Consider the following 19,331-nt stretch of genomic DNA (forward strand, 5'->3'; position numbering starts at 1 on the left):
TACGTCACCGCGTTCTGACCTGAATGGTTTTTGGAACGATGGTGTGTACGCACATCAGGCCATTAGTCTGCTTCAGCTGTGAACTGATGAAAACGGTCCGTCGGACCATTCTCATCGGATGGATCGACCGTGTGTATGCGGGCTAAGACGGCTCTATTCACATACATAGACTTTCTCAACCGCGTGACTTGGGACGACTTGGGGCGACTTGGAGTCGGATACCAAGTCGCCCCAGTGTGAACCGGCTCTTAGGGTAAGGGTCAGTGTGTGTCTCCCTATCAGTGATGATTTTCAGTGCAACACCCATTGTCTTGGATTGCTATCACTGGACGTTTGGAACTTCTGATTTATACGTGGATTTTGTATTTGTACCCATATAACACATTATTCACTTGGTGGTTCTACTTATTATAAGCACTGCATTTTTTTTATTTTTATAACAGATTACTAGACATCTTTTTATGGGATTTTATTATAAAATGTCACAATTATCATTACATTGTTCATTTTGCAAACTAGACCATATATTTCTAAAAGATCAAATTTATTATACATATAAATGTCATCTGATATTTATTATTTTTACAGGTTTAGAAGGCATTCTGGATACATATAACTATGATAGATAGCTACTGGTATCATCTGGTGAATCAAAAATGTGCAAACTGCTTTACGATTGTCATTGCAGAGTTATGACAGCACACTGGTCATAGTATGTACCAGCTCTTAGGTAACTTTAAATGTCTGTGAGAAAAGAGCTTTTTGGGATCAGATTGTTACTTAAAGTGTATTTCTTTGCAGTCAGACTTGAGATACCCACACTATAAGTTAAGTATGTGTTCCAATTCACATAGAATACCTAAAATAAAATATATTTTTATATTTCTTACCTTTCTGGTTGTTTTTGGAGCAGTTTTATACATAGGACTCTTGAATTGTTCAGAATAAATTGTGATGTGCAAATAAGGGACAGGTTGAGGAACAGTTTTTTTTAAGTGCATTAACGTACAACATACCAAGTCTTGAGATTTTCAACCTTTTGTTAGGACAATGTGCACATCTAGTTTACAACTGATAATAAAGATCTGCCAGCACAAGGTTAATTATGGTAAACAAAACTTCTCAGCCCCTCCGTAATATTATATTGAAAGGGAAAACAAAAAGTAAAAATTTTTAGGCAAGTAAAAAGCAACTTTTAAATATTTGTTATAACTTTAAATATAAAGTTCTGCTTTGTGAATGGGAGATATGTAACAAATATAAAGTACAGTGGGGATCAAAAGTTTGGGCACCCCAGGTAAAAATTTGTATTAATGTGCATAACAAAGCCAAGGAAAGATGGAAAAATCTCCAAAAGGCATTAAATTACAGATTAGACATTCTTAAAATATGTCAAAAAAAGTTAGATTTTATTTCCATTATTTACACTTTCAAAATTACAGAAAACAAAAAAATGGCGTCTGCAAAAGTTTGGGCACCCTGCAGAGTTAATATCTTGTACTGCCCCTTTGGCAAGTATCGCAGCTTGTAAACGCTTTTTCTAGCCAGCCACGAGTGTTTCAATTCTTGTTTGAGGTATCCTTGCCCATTCTTCCTTACAAAAGTCTTCCAGCTCTTTGAGATTTCTGGGCTGTCTGTCACGCACTGCTCTTTTAAGGTCTATCCATAGATTTTCAATTATGTTGAGGTCAGGAGATTGTGAAGGCCATGGCAAAACCTTCAGTTTATGCCTCTTGATGTAATCCCCCGTGGATTTTGAGGTGTATTTTAAGATCATTATTCATTTGTAGAAGCCATCCTCTCTTTAACTTCAGCTTTTTCACAATGGCATCAAGTTACCATCCAAAATTTGCTGAAATTTTATTGAATCCATTTTTCCTTCTACTCGTGAAATGTTCCCTGTGCCACTGGCTGCAATACAATCCCAAAGCATGATTAATCCACCCCCATGCTTAACAGTTGGACAGAGGTTCTTTTCATTAAATTCTGTGCCCTTTCTTCTCCAAACGTACCTTTGCTCATTCCGGACAAAAAGTTCTATTTTAACCTCATCGGTCCACAGAACTTGTTTCCAAAATGCATCAGGCTTGTCTATATGTTCATTTGCAAAGTTCAAACACTGATTTTTGTGCTGAGGACATTGAAGAGGTTTTCTTCTGATGACTCTTCCATGAAGACCATATTTGTACAAGTATCTCTTTATAGTGGAATAGTGTACCACAACTCCAGTGTCTGCCAGATCTTTCTGGAGGGATCGTGCAGTCAAACGTGGGTTTTGAATTGCTTTTCTCACAATCCTGCGAGCTGTTCTGTCTGATATTTTTCTTGGTCTTCCAGATCTTGCTTTAACTTCCACTGTTCCTGATGACTGCCATTTCTTAATTACATTCCGAACAGAGGATATTGACATCTGAAAACGCTTTGCTATCTTCTTATAGCCTTCTCCAGCTTTGTGAGAGTCAACTATTTTCAGTTTTCTAGACAACTGCTTAGAAGAACCCATGGTGCTGATTGTTGGGGCAAGGTCAGATGAGTCTGGGCATTTAAAAAACCTTTGAGATTGACATCACCTGGTCTTCCAAGACGATGATTGAGAACAATCCATGACACTGGCAGGTCTCAGCTTTGCAAAGGGGGCAGTGCATGCTATAAATTCTGCAGGGTGCCCAAACTATTGCAGACGCCATTTTTTGTTTTCTGTAATTTTGAAAGTGTAAATGACTGAAATAAAATCTAACTTTTTTGACATATTATAAGAATGTCTAATCTGTAATTTGATGCCTTTTGGAGATTTTTCCATCTTTCCTTGGCTTCGTTATGCACATTAATACAAATTTTTACCTGGGGTGCCCAAACTTTCGATCCCCACTGTAGGTGTTATCTCAATATGACTGCAAAAGTGGAAATACACCTGAATTTTCAACCAGTCACATATGTAAGGTACACGACTAAAGGCTATGAAATCTACAGAATATTTGTGCTCTCTAAAGGTAAAACTCCAAAATCCAGCCTTGGTTTCTACTAAGTGGTTGTATTATTAGAGGTTGTACAAGGACACATTTAATGGCATTTCGAAAAATGCAATAAAAGGAAATATATAACTATTAAAATGTGTCTGTCTTTAAGACCTAACACACTATTACACAATAAAAATGGCCAAGTAAATCACATATTTAAAATCATTACATCAAATAATTACATCAGCTTCATAAATTTAAATTAAATCAAAGGAGGACTGTGTCTACCAACCAGCGGTTTTCAATATTTCATATTAAGACACCGATAAGTTAAAATATTGAACAAGGCATCAATAGTGCTTTCAAAAATAAATTTACATGTTTTTCTTTCAATCAAACATTCTTCCGTTGTCTCTTTTTTTACTTCATTTAAACAATATTAGTATTTTTCACAAAAAGACAGCCAACATTCAATGTCTCCTGAGATACCATAACATAAGTGGTTTAAGGCAATTTTCACAGAACTTTTTCTTTAGTGCATTCCAATACAACAAGAGAATGTTCGATTTGCAATTTATATGCCTTCAAATTCTTCACCAGCAATTGCAGCTGCCAAAGCTGCAAGTGCCTCAGCAACATCTGGATCCAAATCATCTTCTGTGTGGATCCCATTTGCAACAATTGAGTCTTTCTTTGAACCCCAGGCTGAACGTCTCTCTATCATTTGGGAAATCAAAAAAGGTTCATTTGACCTCATGGTTGAAACGGTGTCCTCTGTATCCTCTGTAGATGAACTGTTGCCATGGCTAACTTCATTAGGAGGGTATGCATCAGCACCTTGTACAAAGTTTTTACGTTCAGGAAGCTCATTCAGATCTGAACAGTTGCTTATGGAATTTGGACTATTTAATGTAAGCTTGCTCCTTTCTGATTCAAGTGTTACACTTTCTGTAAAGGAAATGGTTTCCTGAACTGACCTACAAAGCTCATGCTGATTACATTCTGGTTCATCTGACTTGTGGCTCAGGTCAACATTTTGCTCTAAGCTGTGTGTAGAAGTCTTGGTCTCCAAGTTATCATCAGACTGTGAATAATGGGCATCTTGTTCTTTGACTTCTCCAGCAAAGTTAATATTTAAAACCATGTATGAGGAAACTGTTATTGGGCTGCTGGAATCAACTTCATTTTTGGCATTGATCTTTTCTGACACACTGTACAGATCCTGCGAGCCAGTGAACCTGTCAATTACATTGTGTCCATCATTTATTAGCTCGCTGATCTTTATGGTTGGTGACTTGGAGCGGTCGTGTTCATAATTGTGGCCTTCATTCACATAGCCATTTGTGTGTGGTTCTTGGGGCTTGAACATATAACTAAAAATAAAAAAAGGTATACATGATGTTTTTTTTATATTTTCTTCATGTGGACATCTAAAATAAATTACATTTGCTTTTGGACCTGTTAAACTTTGCAGATATACTGCATACAATGGAAAACTGTAGAATTAGGGATATGTTGTGAAAAACACAAAGGTGCTTTTAAACAGTAGAAAATACAGAGCAGTAGAAGTTGCCATTGCCATAGTGAACAAAATATAGGTAAAAACATAGATACAGGTTGCCTCGCTTTACTTGATTTACCGAAGATCCTGTGATATCTCCCAATTTCCAATAGAGATTGGGAGATATCACAGAATCTTCAATAAATGGCTTCTATATAGACCCTTCATGGATGAAATCATGAACTTCATGCCTATTTGACTCTGTAATAGGATCCAAAGGTTTTGGTAAGAGTCCCATTAGTTTGAGATGATGATGCACCTGGGGATTACAAGCAGGGGATCAACACAGCATTTATATCAGCACAGTGGTGGATTTCTTTACACAATTGGGACTGATATATTTAATATCATACTTTTTTTTATATTTTTTCACTTTATTGTCATTTAAAGTTGTTATTGCACTTTTATGAGCTTCTAAGTGTCACATAAAGCATGGCAACTTGTATCTATTTTTTTTACGCAGTCTATCTAAATGTTTTTTTTTTGCCAGCAGCTAATTTTAGATCTGCCAGTGCGATTCCTATTATGTTTAAAGAGGAAGTAAACCCTGATTCAGTCCACTTCCTGTGGAACTGGCCTGCCCTAGACCAATCCCCTAGTGTATCATCACGTCAATCTGAGCTCTCAGTACTAATGACATGTGATTACCACTCACGTAATACTGTCAGTAAGCACTGTCCTCTGCAAATTAAGGATGTCCCAGGACTGGCCAGTAGACTGCTGGAATTAGGGAAGGTATGGGCCTCATGCACACTGGGTGTTTGCCCAGCTCCTCTGAAGAACTTTGCTCCTGTCAGAAAAAAGGCAGCTGAAAAAAGTGACTAAAGCCATGTTGTGCATGCACATTTAGGTGAATTTAGGCATTCATTCATTCCACTGGCCAGAATATTAATTTATTCTGGCCTTTGGGATGAATGAACACCCAAGAACAAAATACACCTAGCATTTAGGCATTTTTTCAGGCGTTTTTTCTGCTCAAACACTTCTCTCCTGAATGTGCAAGTGATTTGTTTTTTCAGCCTCTACATGCTCTTCTTCTACTATGCATGTACATGCCTATGTGTGCATGACCACAGAGGGGCATTCAGAGGCTGAAAAACATTAGGTGACTGTAACAGCAACATTTTCATGTGTTTTCATTTTAGTTGGTTGTTGGGTGGGGGTTAGGGGAAGTCTTAAAAAAAGTCTTAAAAAAAAAAGACTTAAAAAAAAATTGAGATGGACTTTAAGCTAACAAAAACCTCTAAAATAATAGTGGTATTAAATCTAAAGCCAAAATTGTATTATACATTACAATTTACCCGTCTTAAACATGGTGGCTGCATTGGTTTTCTTTATTTTTACCTGGTGATCCAACCAGCAACACACTTCCAGTTTTGGGGTGTCTCCACTCCACCGGAGAAGCAGTGGAGGCACCTTTGGACAGCAGCATTGTCAGTCTGGGGAGAGGGTAGTGTAATATGCACTAGCAGATATAGATGGACTTAAATAACAAATTAAACTTTAATTTCTGGTAACACTTTTTTAAGCGGTTACATAAAGGTTTTGCCTACAGTAAATGAATAACAGCACCCCTGTCAGTGTTAAATGGTTTTAACCCAGCCCTCTAACTACCAGTTTTGCTGGACAGTTTGATCTGTTAAAGGAAGTAGACAAATAACAGACTTTGTGGCTGAATTGCTAGGTGAATATAAAGGCAAACACCTTTAAAAAAACAAAAAAAAATTCAGCCACCACATTTTTTTGAGTTTAATACCACTTCCAACAGTGTCTAAATTATCCTGAAAAAGTGTTAAAAGACAATGCACCAAATCCTCTGAACCAAAATGCTTGATGCCCTAAAAATTGTTATCAAATGATGTGTGATATAGTCATCCATATTATGTTTCAGTATACTGGTCAATGTTGGAGATCTGCTTAAAGGATAGATTTTATAACAAGTACAATCTTACCTGTCCAGCATTCTACAGCAATTGCACCCCATCTGGGCAAGGTGTCTCAGTACCTTAAGGAAACACAAACAAAGTGCCAAGTTGCATTATTCTTCTACAAAGCATTTGATAAAATGTGAGACCACAGGAAAGTACAGCTTAGCACACACAGTACATTACAACGTGTCTATATGTCCATTTGTAGGAAAAAGATAGAGGACAGCAATAAACGTTTCTAGGAAATTCAAGTGGTTAGATGCATTATTTTAAGTGATCAATAAGAAATGGGAAAAGGGAAAAAAAGTAAGATGAGAAAAGGAAAGCAAAGGAAAATGAAGTGTTCCATTCATAATACTAAAGCGATCTAAAGCAGTGTGAAAAGTATTAGCAGACGACGACTAAATTATAGCCTACCTTCCTGGTATCCCATTAAAGATTAACACATGAGAGCCACCTGTTATGCCTGGAAAGAGAAACATGTTTAACTATCAGAACATAGAACACAATGTCAAAGTATAACTAAAGGCAATAATTGTTTTGGTTTTGAATAGAGAGGAGAAGAATTAGAAGACCTGTCATGTTTTTTTTTCTGTCTGTGTCCATTAGGGAGATTCACCCTCTCTTTGTGAAAAATAAACAGAAAAGAGGCACCTCTAAGTGCAATATAAAAAAACTTTGGAAATTCGAAATGACGAAAAACCTGAAAAATCTGAATTAATAACTAACTAATAATAACTTAACTATTACGAGCTATTAAATTATAAGTATTGGAATTTCCTTTCAAATTTGGCTTAGTGAACGTAACGAATACGAATTTATCCAAAGTTACGAATTTTCCGAAATAACGAATGTCGTATATAAACGAATAGAACGTAACAAATTAATACTAATAATTAACAATAATAATAATAAAAACTTTTTATTATTTATTATTAATTCGTTCTATTCCATTTATGAATTTTCGAATTTACAAATTTATGAATTTACGAATTGCAATCATAACAAATGACCAGAGAAATGAAAAAACAAACAAAAAACAAATGAAACGGCAGTGCACATGTCTACTCCTCACAAACACCCTGTCTGCTTGGCCAATAAGGTAAGAGTCCTGACTTTTTATACCCTAACCACTAATTTAACCCACCACTGCCTGGTTTTCTTTCCACCTTGTCAAGTATGCCCTTTGCTTATTCACTTCATTTAACCTCCCTGGCGGTATGATTCTGTCTGAAAAAACATGCTGAAAGCGGTACAATTATTTGCAAGGAAATTTGGTGTTTTTTACTGTAGGCCTGTGATTTTTAGGAATAACTCACTTAAATCTGACCAAACAAGAATCTAATAGGCATCCCGGGTATGACATTTTTTTAAAAACAAAATTTTAAATTATAATATAATAAATAATTATAAATAATTATAGCAAGTAATAATATAATTAAAATACTCAACTCAAAATCACTGAAATTTGCTCAGTTGCAGAATTGTTGCTGTCATTTTTTTTTTTTTTTTTATGACGAATTTCCCCGCAAATGGCTATCGCACAATTCTGCAAGTGATTATAATTTATTATCGCTGTTTTCTAGCTGATCTAAAACCATTTTTGACATAAAAAGACACTTTTGGTTGCTATGGACAATCTACAGTTTTCAGGCAGAAAAAAAGGTTTTTATTATATAAAATGACATGCATGACACTGGGCAGACCACTAGGGACAAGGGGTGTGTGTTTTTTTTACATACAGTACTGTAATCTATAAGATTACAGTATACTGTATGTAATGTGTTTGTTTACTTTTTTGAATTTGGCGCCGATCTCCGCTCCCGTGCATCGTAACGTCGCAGGGAACGGAGATCGGTGGCACAGGAGGACGCTGTGTGAATCGAGCGAGGTCCCGCTCGCTCACACAGCGTGGTGACATCGCTGGATCCAGGAGAAGGTAAGCCAGCGCACGCTGCAGGCTCTGCATGTCTACCCCGAGCGTGACTCGGGGTTACCGATTTTGGTAGAAAAAATCAACCCCGAGTCACGCTCTGGGATACCGCCAGGGGGGTTGTAAACCTTAGTTAAAACTTCTGACACTGACCGGCCCCCCAGCCCCCCTGTTTTACTCACCTGAGCCCATTCGTTCCCTCGCAGAGACGCACTGTACCTCTCTGCCCAGGGTTCTCGACTCTTGATTGGATATGTTGATAGCATACGCAAGGTAACCCTCCTGGGAGAGTGCTTCTCCCAGGGGGTTTACCGATGCGAGGAGGAGCCGCGAGCGCTGCCGGGGGACCCCAGAAGACGAGGTTTGGGGCCACACTGTGCAAAATGAACTGCACAGTGGAGGTAGGTATGATATGTTTGTTATTAAAAAAAAACGAGGTCTTACAACCCCTTTAAGCTTTGGGCATGTCTATCTACTTGATATTTTATATATTTTTAGCCTGTTCTGATAACAGCTTGTTTTAACCTTTCATGAGCTCACTTTTTTGCTTTGAGGAACATATTTATATGTTTGAGAAGGGCCTAATAATATCAGAGACTTTGCATAAATGTTTTTTAATGAGTTTATAGGTTAAGGTTTTCTAATACAATTTAATGGAGTTTGTATTTTTATTTGTGATTCAGTTCTTTATTTAGAATTGTGGTGCTTTAAAAACAGCGATTTTCTTTGCTGGTTACATTTAAGGGCCAAGGGCCACCCCCTGCCTTGTAGATCTTTGTCACCTTTCTCGTTAAAGCAGAAGCCGTGCAGTTTGAGGTGAAGACTGTTACTTTTCTCAGTAGCCTGTTACCGCGTTCTGTTGATCTACTGCAGGGATCTTCAAACTACGGCCCTCCAGCTGTTGTAGAACTACACATCCCATGAGGCATTGTAAAACTCTGACATTCACAGACATGACTAGGCATGATGGGAATTGTAGTTCCTGAACACCTGGAGGGCCATAGTTTGAGGACCCCTGATCTACTGTATTGTACAATACTGACTAGAAACACACCTATTATTTAGTGAATGCATGCTTGGACAAGAGTTTTTTGTTAAGTGTAAATATACATAAAAGTTGAAACCTCACTAGCTACAAGTAGAACTGCCAGAAATAACATTTGCAGAACCAATAATTACTGTTCGGTAAAAATGAATTTGTCAGAAAAACAGAAGGCTAGATTAGAGCTTTTGGGATTTAATAACAAGCCTTTTTTTTCCAGAAGTTAAATGTGTGGACTGACAGTAAAGGTTACATATCTCTTTAATTACAGGCACAAAAACTAGAGAGAAAATAGCTTCATAATAGCTTCATAATAAAATAAGTATTTTATCCATAAACTCTTGAATCACTAATGATAAAAAAGTGCAGCGCTAAAAATGTAATCTTGAATATTAGCATATCAACATAATATAGTGTACAGTGTGAATTGTGACTTACATATACAACCAAATTACCTAAACATCATCAACTGATTAGTAACAAAAGTAAAATAAAATGCTCTGTGCAAAAAATATTTCCATATATGAAACTGACATTAGTTGTATAGTCCCATTAGTGATTCAAACACCAATTTGTTCACATATGCTTGTTAAGAGATATGACTTAAAGGAGTTGTAAAGGAAATACATTGTTTTGCTGAAATTACTGTTTACAGGGTATAGAGACATAATAGTTAACGGATTCCTTTTAAAATTGATTACAAATAGATAAAAATCAATCATATAATGTACCTCTCGTTTCGTTTTTGCATCTAGTTTCGTTTTTGCATGTTATCCTGCCTCTGTGATAGCACAGAGCCATAGAGAAGTGATGGTTTGGAAAATGAAACTAGAATCTCCCAGTACTGTGGTCATCAGGAAACAGACAACCAGGAAGTGTCCAGAACAGAGAAGAATTACAGCAACATCAGACCAAAAACGAACAATGTGGACATGAAACCAGGACTGCAGTAAGGTAAAGGAAGCTATTTAGCTAAAAAAAAAAAAATTCCTTTAGTGACCCTTTAAGGAGTCACCACGATGTGTGCATCCACCACCCAGGAGAGGAGATTAAATACACTTACCAGAAGGCAGCATCAACCAAGTGTGTAATACCCAAAATCCAGATGACCGTCACAGAGATGGTATCCAAAAATGAAAGCGGTGCAGCTTCTCCTTCGCAGCTAAGCCACTTATGGCAACATCAACCAAGCGTATAATGGTAAGCATCAAGATGGTAATCACCAAAATGGTATCCAAAAGTTATAAACTTTCCCCCACACAGTTAGCGTCCACAAAAAGCCAAAAAGCCTCCACATAGTGAAAAAACTGTTGGTTACAGGTTTATTAAAAGTAGAAAGCTTACATAAAATGCGGGATATTGTGCATCAATAAAATATCCCCTTTGTGATCATAAAAGCATAAAGGATTCAAGGGGCACAATGATATGGAAAGTACTCATCAATCCAACGCGTTTCGTCCATAAAGACCTCAAGTGGGGTATGAGATATATGTGAACGAATTGGTGTTTGAATCACTAATGGGACTATACAACTAATGCCGGTTTTATATATAGAAATATTTTTTGCACAGTGCACTTTATTTTACTTTTGTCACTAATCAGTTGATTATGTTTAAAGCGGGAGTTCACCCATAAATGCTGTTTTTTGCTCTTTTACCCTTAGATGGATGCTCATCTAGTCTAGGGGAATCGGCTAGTTGTTTGCTAGTTGGGTCTTCGGGACTGGGCGTTCCTTCTTGATTGACAGTCTTCCGAAAGGCTTCCGACGGTCGCATCCATCGCATCACGAGTAGCCGAAAGAAGCCGAACGTCGGTGCGGCTCTATAATGCGCCTGCGCACCGACGTCCGGCTACTTTCGGAAAATCGTGTCGCGATGGATGCGACCGTCGGAAGCCTGTCGGAAGACTGTCAATCAAGAAGGAAGCCCAGTCCCGCAGCCCATACCCGGAAGTGGCGGAGAAGATCGCCCTCTACAACGGTAAGTAATGCTCGGATTTTAAAACAACTAGCCGATTCCCCTAGACTAAATGAGCATCCATCTAAGGGTAAAAACAGCATTTTACCGGTGAACCTCCGCTTTAGGTCATGTGGTTGTACATGGAAGTCACAATTCACACTGTACACTATATTATGTTGATATGCTAATATTCAATATTCAATATTTAGCGCTGCACTTTTTTACTTTATTTATTCACACGGTTTCTGTTAGATTGTAGTGCTGGCTGCTACTCTTTATTCATATAGCACAGACATTTTATATAATTTATTTAATCAGTAATAATAAACTGTACAAAATCAATTGTGACACTGAACAGTTATTCTGTACAAAATGAAGTATTATTGTAAATATTTTGGATAAGAATAATTGTAATCCATATTTTCACAGACTCTGAGCATGTTGTTCCTTCTATTATGTTTCTATTATGTTTCATTCTGTTTTATTTAAATTTTCCAACATTTAAAAGTAACCCTATCAGGTTAAAAGACAAGTGTGATTAAGGGTCCATGAAATAGTAGAGTTTTTCTTTACACCCCTCAAGTTGCTTATGTTTGCTAACATAGCTCAGATCCAGTGCTACGGCCTCCATAAGACTCTTTGGTCTTCTGGGAGTGTCAGATGTTTGTGTTTCCCATCAATCAATATGGCTCCCTTCTCCAACCCCTGTGTCACAGTAAAGTTTCTAAGGATGTGACCACTTCAGAAAGTGTTAAATGCTGAAGACACTGAAAGAGACTGCAGTGCTACAACAGAGGGGAGGTAAGAGACACCAGCCAATGGGAAGGTAAGTAAAAAAGCTTTTTCATTGCAGAGACCCTTGATCTTTTGTTGACCTGAAAGGGTAACTTTAATGGATTAGGAACACATTGGTTGATTTACTAAAAGTTAAGAGTGCGAAATCTGGTGCAGTTGTGCATGGTAGCCAATCAGCTTCTAGATTCAGTTTGTTCAACTAAGCTTTGAGAAAAAAAAACATGGAAGCTGATTGGTTTATATGCAGAGCTGCACCAGATTTTGCACTCTCCGATTTTAGTGGATCTAGTAAAGTCCAGCCTGATCTCCAAAGAGGAACTAGAATATCTCTCTAAAGAAGGAAGACTGAGATTTATGTTCATATGCATCATAAAACACCCTTGTTACGTGAAGCTCACAGGCTGTGCAATTAAATATTTATTATGTCTGGCTCCCCTTTGTGGTATCAGTAAGGAGAGTCCGGTTACTCTACGACAGTGTTTCTCAACTCCATTCCTCAAGGTGCCCCAACAGGTCATGTTTTCAGGATTTCCCTCAGATGAAACGGCTGTGGTAATTACTAGGGCAGTGAAACTGATCAAATCACCTGTGCAAAATAATGGAAAGCCTGAAAACATGACCTGTTGGGGCGCCTTGAGAGCTGGAGTTCAGAAACACTGCTCTACGATTTAAACCCATGCATCATAACGTGTGGATAGTATATTCTTAAATATGAATTGTGAAGCATATACACAGTATTTCCTTGGTTTGAAGACTAAGGCCCAGATTCACGTAGGAGATACGACGGCGTATCTCCAGATACGCCGTCGTATCTCTGAGTCTGAGCCGTCGTATCTTGGCGCCTGATTCAAAGAATCAGATACGCCAGAATTTGTATAAGATACAACCAGCTTAAGTCTCCTACGCCGTCGTATCTTAACTGCATATTTACGCTGGCCGCTAGGGGCGTGTACACTGATTTACGCCTAGAAATATGTAAATCAGCTAGATATGCCAATTCACGAATGTACGCCCCTTCCGACGCAGTACAGATATGCCGTTTAAGTTAGGCTTTTCCCGGCGTAAAGTTACCCCTGCTATATGAGGCGTAGATGAGGCGTACCAATGTTAAGTATGGACGTCGGAACAGCGTAAAATTTTTCACGTTTTACGTCGTTTGTGTAAGTCGTTCGTGAATAGGGCTTGTGACGGACCCATCCGTATACTGGACATATTGTGTTCGTCTGCTTTGCCGTTTTACATGAAGTCGCCCATTCGTATGTCGACCACGAGGCGATCGGACTATGCGGATGGGATCTGGGCGCTATTCCCCAATAATATGCCCTCAGTTCCAGGCTATCTGGGGATACGTTATATGAATATAAAATGTTCGGCAGTTATAAAGTTATAGATTTTAATGTACTTCGTAACTGTGAGTTAAGATGGCGATGTGCCTCTGCTCGAGGAGATAATTGAATTTCGTCCCAGTTGTCTCCCGCACAGAGGGGAGGAAACTGTGATGCATGCTGGGAAATGGTGGGGATGTATGTTTGAAATGTCCCCATGTCGTTCTGTTATTTCAGTCTCCCATCTGGTCCCCTAGGGGAGTGTCCACCAGGTGGGAGACCTGCATAAATACGGGCGGGTAGCCCACAGTAAAAGAGTTCGTGTTTTACCCTCATGATGGAGCTTGGTCTCGTTATTGGAGGGGATTGGGTTACTGGCCACTAAGGACGGTGTATGGAGAGAGTTGCCGGTTGGAACCTATTGCACTTCGGCGGTTAGCGGCGGTTCGTGTACTTTGGAGCTCGGGAAGAGAGGTACAGTAACAGGGCTGTGCGTCATTTACATTCACGTCAAAAGCATTGGCTTCTTGCGGGTTAATTTGGAGCATGCGCACTGGGATACTTTCACGGACGGCGCATGCGCCGTTCGTAAAAAGCATCATTTACGTGGGGTCACATTAAATTTACATAACACACGCCCACATCTTCCACATTTGAATTAGGCGGGCTTACGCCGGCCTATTTACGCTACGCTGCCGCAACTTTGGTTTGAGAATACTGCACTTGCCTGTCAAAGTTGCGGAGGCGTAACGTAAATAGGATACGTTACGCCCGCACAAAGATGCGCGCTTCTACGTGAATCCGGGCCTAAGGTTCTAAGTGTCTGTGACACTTATGTTAGTGGTCAGCTAAGACCTTTGGAACATATTGCGAATCTTAAAGCGGAGGTTCACACAAAAAGTGAACCTCCGCTTTTTGGATCCCTCCCCCCCTCCGGTGACACATTTGGCACCTTTCAGGGGGGAGGGGGGTGCAGATACCTGAGACAGGTATTTGCACCACTTCCGGGTTTGATCCCCGCGGGCAATCCAGCCTGTGACGTCACTTCCCCCCCGCTGTCTTCTGGGAAACACTGTTCCCAGGAGAGAGCGGGGACCAATAATGGCGCTCCGTGATCCTTGCGCATGCGCAGTAGGGAATCGGGCAGTGAAGCCATCAGGCTTCACTTCCTGATTCCCTCACCGAGGAGCCGAGGACCGAGCGATTGCTCAGCCTCGGCTGCTGACATCGTGGGCGTGCTGGACAGGTAAGTGTCCATTTTTTAAAAGTCAGCAGCTGCCGTATTTGTAGCTGCTGACTATTAAAAAAAAAAATCGGCGGAACTAATAGGCAAGTGGATCAATACATTAATCTCAAGTCTTTCTTTTTTTTTTGCGCCATCCTTCTCCAATCAGCAGTGCTGCTGTTACACTTTACACTTTTTTCTTTGCCTTTTTGTACAAAAAAATAAATGCTGAATCCCTCACCTACAATGACCATCGTTGTAAAGTTCTACAGAAGTGGCCCAGAGGAGATATAAGACTCCTTTCACACTGAGGCGCTTTGCAGGCGCTAAAATTTTTCAGTGTGAAAGCAGCCTAATGGCTCATACACACGATCCGAATATCGTACGACGGATCATACGACTTTTTTCGCTTAATAGTCGCAAGTAAAATTAAATAGGTTATTAAAGTCACGAAAATTCTCGTACGACCGGAAAAAATAATCGGAAGTGATGTCATGTGTTGTAATGTATTTGTATTGTATTTTCGGACGACTAAACGAAAATCGTACGAAAATCGTACGATCTGACATCGTACGAGGAAAATTTTCGTGTATGTCCGATCTAATAATATCGGATGAACTGTCGTGATCGGCTCTCGAAAGTAGTGTACACACGATCTGAAAATCGTACGATCGTTCATCGGACGATCGGTTTCGTCCGATATTCGGATCGTGTGTACGGGCCATAAAGGTGGACAAACTGCATTACTAAATGCTTGATCAGAGTTCACATGTGCTGCAATGTAACTGGGTCTTGAAGCGTATTAATGAACATACAGGATGTAAATTACTTAAAGCAGAACTACACTGCATCTGAACACCACAAACCAAAAATGCTATTTAATTTATTTGTATAGTCAAAGCAAATTCACCCATCCATTCACGTCTCCATGCTTTAATTTGCTGATAAATGACTTTGAAAACACCCCCTAGCATTTCTGGTCATGGTCATCTTGAGTAGGGGCAGATGATTCATGTAGCATTTACAGTATTTCCTGGAATCCATCTGCCCCTAGCTCAAGCATGCAGACAGGAGAAAACCCCTCCTAAAGAGTCATGGAATCCCTGATCCCTGGTAAACCAGAAAGTAACTAAGGAAAAAAAAGTTTAAAGGAGTTGTAAAGGCAGAAGGTTTCTTATCTTTATGCATTCTTAAAACATTCTGTGTGTGGCAGACCCCAACACTCGCCTAATTACCTATCTGAGCTCCTTCTCTCTCCAGCGATGTACATGATCCCCTCAGCCATCCAGGACACTCCTCCTGATTGGCTAAACCAGAGCAGCAGCGCCATTGGCTCTCGCGGCTGTCAATCAAAGTCAGCCAGACAATCAGAGGAGAGAGGGGGCGGGGCCAGGCTAGGCTCCATGTCTGAATGGATACACAGAGCTCTGACTCGGCTTGGGTGCCCCCTGTAGCGAGTTGTTGACTGAGCAGCACTCAAAAGTGGGAGGGGCTAGGAGCAGCAAAGAGGAACCCGAGAAGAGGAGGATCCAGGCTGCTCTGTGCAAAACCAACTGCACAGAGCAGGTAAGTATCACATGTTTGTTATTTAAGAAAAAAAAAAAAAGAAGAGCCTTTACAATCACTTTAAACAAGTAAATCGGATATACTTTCCTATCTATTTACTAATTCTAGAAAAATGCAAAATAGTCAATATTGATTGAGAAAGTGAAGTTCTGCTTTACCCAGCACACATTTTAGTTCAGCTGCTCTAGTGAGACTTTGTTCTACTGCTCAAAGTTATTTAGTATGACATTTATATTACAGATCAAGATGAACATTTTCTTTTTTCTGAAAATTCTAACTTATGGTTGCTTTTTTTTTCTTACCAGAGAAAAGAAAGCAGACATTCACAAGGAAAATGTAATGTTCTTCTTACTGCCCAACATCCATTTCAAGTTGCTAACTATAATTATGTATCTGGCATAAATGCAGTGTGCTAAGCTTATCAGTTGGTTGATAGAGATCTACTTTCATGCTCACTTTCATTTCAAACAATGCTAAAACATGTCAAACATGTTGTGTAATAATAATATGGGGGTTATTTTACGAAAGGCAAATCCACTTTGCACTACAAGTGCAAACTACAACTGCAAAGTGCACTTGGAAGTGCAGTCGCTGTAAATCTAAGGGATAGATCTGAAATGAGGGGAAGCTCTGCTGATTTTATTATCCAATCATGTGCAAGCTAAAATGCTGTTTTTTATTTTCCTTGCATATCCCCCTCTGATCTACAGCGACTGCACTTCCAAGTGCACTTTCAGTGCAATTTCAAGTGCACTTTGCACTTGAAATTGCCCCATAAGTATAGTAAAAAAAAAAAAACATATGTATCATATAAGAATGCAAATAAATGAGTAAGGAAAGTAAAGAGGAGAAGAAAAGGCAGACAGTCATGGGTTTGACTGGCATTGAAGGCCCTGGTTCAAAATGCAGCTTTTTAATTTAAGGGGTGCTAAATTACATACAATAACATTGGTTAAGATGCCATGTTAGCCAGGTCTCAAGTCCTGCGGGAACGCGTGGGAACGGAGTCCCTGCACTTTTTTCACAGCAGGAACGCAGTTCCCTTTGCAGGACTAGAGCAGCCGAGCCGCCCGAGCCAATCCTTCACTAAGCAGCGAACCCAGCTCGAGTCACTGTCAGGGGCAGGCGAACCTTAGTAATCCTTTATATTACTGACCGCTTCCTGTATATGGATTCATCGGGTACTTGCTTAAAGTTCTTTCTAAATCCTGCGATAACTCGCAGCAGACCTCCGCAATGTCTCCTGGGAACAATGACAAAAGCTCCTAGGAGACATTGCGGCATCGACGAAGTGACGGAATACCCGCACGCTACGCGATGAATCCATATACAGGAAGCGGCCAGTAACATAAAGGATTACTAAGGTACAGTGGATCGAAAAAAACATGCGGTTTAGTAATTATGCATATGAGCGTATAATTTATTTATTTTTGGTGGGGGAGTGGATCTTGGGTGGGAGTTCCCACACTTTTTTCCCCATGACTTGACCCCTGATGTTAGCACACCTTAAGTATACTTTAAAGTGATTTTAAAGTCTTGTTTTTGAAAATTTTTAAGTAACAAACATGTTGTACTTGTGCAGTTGGTTTTACACAGAGCAGCCCCGATCCTCCTCTTTTCGCGTCCCTCTTTGCTGCTCCTGGCCCCTCCCTCCTATCAAGTGCCCCCACAGTCAGCCGAGTCACAGCTCCGTGTGTCCAGTAAGACACGGAGCCCCAACCTGGCCCCACCCCCTATCTGCCCTGATTGGCTGACTGACTTTGATTGACATCCGCGGGAGCCAATGGCGCAGCTGCTGTGTCTCAGCCATTCAGGAGGAGTGTCCCGGACAGCTTAGACATTCATGGACATCGCTGGAGAGAGATGGAGCTCAGGAAAGTAATTAGGGATGGCTGGGGAAGCTGCTACACACAAAAGTTTTTTTCTCTTAATGCATATGTAGCGCCTGGCTACTTTCAGAGCCGGTGCTATGTTAAATTTAGGGGAGAATTCAGAGAAATAGTTAGCACTAAATTAGTTTGATTGTTTAAATTTGGGTCTCTGCTCTAGCTTGGCTGTACTGTGGGCTGTCCTTTTGTCCGGGGACTCCCGTCACCCCCGGACGGCAGGTGGCAGCAGTGGGGTCAAGTGTGTCTGAGTACCACTCCTCAGCAGTCAGTCAGGGGATGGGCCACCTCGCTGTCCATGATGGGAGGGTTTAAAGGAGGCAGATGCCATTGCCTCAAGGTTCTTCCTCATGTGGCGCCCACCATTGGGGTAGCCATTCCACAAACCCCCCGCATATGGCCCTCCTGGCCAGGGTGTGTGTGGGTAGCAGTGTTCTGGTTCCGGGACCACGTTGGCCCGGAGCAATTGATCTACTGTGTGGGCCCAGTGATCGACTGGGTCCCCATTTTAGAGGGGGTCCCAAGCTATTCGTCCAATTGGAGGAAGCTGACCGATGATGAGTCCGTCCCAAGGATACCAATCACGAGGCTGGTGTTCCAGGAGGGGCCTGTCCATTCATCGGGGGACAACCTGGGATCTGACAGGCTGGACGTTGGTCGCTTGTCAGTTACTAATTTTGCAAAACTACCTGAAGGAGATCCGGGTGCTGAATCTACTGAGAGAGGATTCCGGACCATAATTGTCTCCAATCTTTTAGGAGGGTCTGTGGCAGAGACTTGATCCTAAGTTCAAATGACACTCTGACTGCCAGGCTGGTGAGAAAGGCCTGTCCAGGTGCGCAATACCCACTCCAGCTGGAGTGGCGAAGTAAAGTGTCGTTGGAAGCAGGACTGTTTCCCGTATTCAGTTATACCTGGATCTGCTGTCTCCTATTTGCTATCCCTTCACCTTTCTACTGTTAAATCGTTTCGCCCCCCCCTTACATAAACATCCACGTTTATATGTGCGTAAACGCGGGGGACTTAAACATTTTGGAGCTTTTTTTAAAACTTTTTTTATAGTTACTTATTTTTTTTCACTTTTTATGTTTTTTTTTTACACTTGATGTCATTGCTATTACATAGGGGGATAAAAATCCCCCTATATAATAGCAC

At 40.2% G+C, this 19,331-nt stretch overlaps 1 protein-coding gene across 1 annotated transcript in view; it reads right to left on the minus strand.

Annotated features, from left to right (window-relative positions):
- Positions 1–3,011: 3,011 nt before the first annotated feature.
- LOC120924282 overlaps positions 3,012–19,331 on the minus strand; it is a 143,076-nt gene continuing 126,756 nt past the window's right edge. Inside the window, exons 2-4 of the mRNA XM_040335146.1 lie at positions 6,864–6,912; positions 6,471–6,523; positions 3,012–4,330 (exon numbers count right to left, since the gene is read on the minus strand). Coding sequence (XP_040191080.1) covers positions 3,532–4,330; positions 6,471–6,502 — 831 coding nt within the window. The 5' untranslated portion in view covers positions 6,503–6,523; positions 6,864–6,912 and the 3' untranslated portion in view covers positions 3,012–3,531. The remainder of the gene's footprint in view (positions 4,331–6,470; positions 6,524–6,863; positions 6,913–19,331) is intronic.

The sequence above is a fragment of the Rana temporaria genome, chromosome 1 (assembly GCF_905171775.1).
Source record: "Rana temporaria chromosome 1, aRanTem1.1, whole genome shotgun sequence".
Lineage (NCBI taxonomy): Eukaryota > Metazoa > Chordata > Amphibia > Anura > Ranidae > Rana > Rana temporaria.